A 2341-nucleotide genomic window follows, 5' to 3' on the forward strand; every position below is an offset into this window, starting at 1 on the left:
GAATATTCCATCTTTGACATTCATGTGGCTTGACTATAGAAGAATAAAAGATTTCTGAATCAGTCTCAACAATTACTGGGGGAGCTCCCATAACTAATGCCACATGTAAGGCTTCAAGCAAAGCTTTTGCTTCACCTGCTAAAGGTAATTAATACAAAAAAGGAAAATGGAAGAGATGAAAGATAAAATGGACCCACAATCCAAGTGGGACAATGGAACCATGTGCGATCATATGGTGGTTAGCAATTTGTAGGCCCACAAACTCACTTTCCATCTCCAAATCCCCAAAACTGAAAATGAAAGCTGAAACGTATAGTTTAATTCAATAATAATAATAATAATAATAATATCAGAGCTTGATTCCCCTCTCTCCTCCTTCTCCTTCTTCTTCTTCTTCTTCTTCTTCTTCTTCTTCTTTACACCTCCCCATTTTCAATCTCTTTTCTCATTCTTCTTTTTCTTTCATTCTCTTCACACGCATGTTTTCCTCTTTAAAATTTCCCTTCATCACATCTCTCTCTCTCTCTCTCTCCCTCTCTTGTTTTCTGGTTGGTGATTTATAGATTCTGTGTCAGAGAAAGAGGACAGAATTATAATTTTCCTTTTGCCTATCTGATTTCTGAGCAAAGCCCCTTTGTGTCAGAAACAAAATCTCTCATCTCCAACTGTTTACTTGCAAGTACTATCATATGCATATCTGCATCATCATCAATACCCAACTACACAAAAAACCTAACTTCACCCTGTAAAAGAAAAGCTCCATGAATCCTGATCACCACTCTTCTTTAAACCCTAGTTCTTCTTTAAAATCTAGGTTCACTAAAACCTTCCTTCGATCTTTGATTAAAATAAACAAGCAAAGACCTTTCCCATATTGTCCTAGAGAGATCTTCCAGCGATGTCATAGGGTTAAGACAGCTGCTGATAAATCCCTAGCTCGCGCTGCTGGGTCAAGAAGGGTTTGGAGTAGGGCAATGCTTTGCAAGATTCGAAACCGATCACTGAGGCGGGGATGCCAGCAGCGTCCTTCAGTGAGAAGAATCATCATCGGGTATCAAACCACGAAAAAGGGTTATTGTTTACAGAAGAAGATGAGTGATGATCAAGAAGTTGGTACGGATCAAGCCAGCAAGCTAAGAAAGCTGGTGCCGGGAGGTGAAGCTATGGATTTATGCAGTTTGTTGGACGAGGCTGCACATTACATTAAGTGCCTTAATACCCAAGTACAGGTGATGAGACGTATTGCTGATATCCACTCTAGTTGAGCTATCTATATTCAATATATATATATACTTATTTTCACATAAATATATAACACAATAAGTTGAAAGTAATGAATCCAATCAACAGAGGAAAAAAATATAAAAAAATATTGTAATGTATGACATAAAAGAGGGAAAAGTCCAGGCCTTTTATGTGAAAAGTATATATATGTGTATTTTATAAGTACCATAGCCCTAGTAATTTCTATGTATGGAAATGTACTTGAACCAGAAGAGCTTGATGTTTGTGAAAATCAACGGGGGATTTGTTTATATCTATATATTGCCTGTGTGACGACATATGGTGTGTCACCTATGCTTATATTTTTTTTCACTTATCTTCTTAATTTCTTGCTATTCTTGTCAGTTTTCCTGTTAGCTAGCTAGCTTCTTACATTAATGAGAAAAAACTGATGATGATGATGAACTGATCTCTAGCTTAGTGTTCCAGGAAATTCTCGATACAGAAAGCTTAAGGATTGAAGAAAAATGGCTCCTTTTTTAGACAGAAAAAAGGGCATATGTTATTTAATTAGTAGAGGTAATGGGTCCAAGCAGATAAGAATAATAATTGTGCTCCCTGTAGTGATGAAAACCCATGGTAGCAGTGTAGTTTTCTCCAGTTTTCAATTGTTTAGGGTTGTCATCCAGTTGCTTCAAAAGTGCTGACCAAATGATTCCTTTATCCCACACATGCTTCCCACCAATTCTCATCTATTTTTCTTTCCCAGCTGGTTTATGTTTTTGCTTTTTCTTTCCTCTTTCAACTGAAAAGTTCCTAAGCCACCTGAATTTTTCTTGGATTTTGTGGAGACTATATATAGTCTCAAGCTATTGAAGATCATACGAGTCCTGTAATTTTCTAGTCAATTTTCAAATCTCTCTCAATTCATAAACTTACAGAAAAAAGTGAAATATAATGAGCACATCAGGGGAAAGTGAGAGATTCAATTGCATTACATAACGCTATCACGGTTCTTTGGCTTTTTTCAAAAGCTTTAAAAACTTGTTCTAGGATGATGAAACCATATGAACAAAAAACAACATAAGTCATTCAAAGCACTATGTCTATAGGATCT

General features: G+C 36.4%; 1 protein-coding gene across 1 annotated transcript; it reads left to right on the top strand.

Annotated features, from left to right (window-relative positions):
- The first annotated feature begins 342 nt into the window (after positions 1-342).
- On the top strand, positions 343-1560 carry LOC110663854 (transcription factor IBH1). Its single transcript, XM_021823299.2, has one exon. The coding sequence runs from the start codon at positions 762-764 to the stop codon at positions 1263-1265; it is 504 nt and encodes a 167-aa protein (XP_021678991.1). The 5' UTR covers positions 343-761; the 3' UTR covers positions 1266-1560.
- The last annotated feature ends 781 nt before the right edge of the window (positions 1561-2341 follow it).

This window comes from Hevea brasiliensis, chromosome 7 (assembly GCF_030052815.1).
Source record: "Hevea brasiliensis isolate MT/VB/25A 57/8 chromosome 7, ASM3005281v1, whole genome shotgun sequence".
Lineage (NCBI taxonomy): Eukaryota > Viridiplantae > Streptophyta > Magnoliopsida > Malpighiales > Euphorbiaceae > Hevea > Hevea brasiliensis.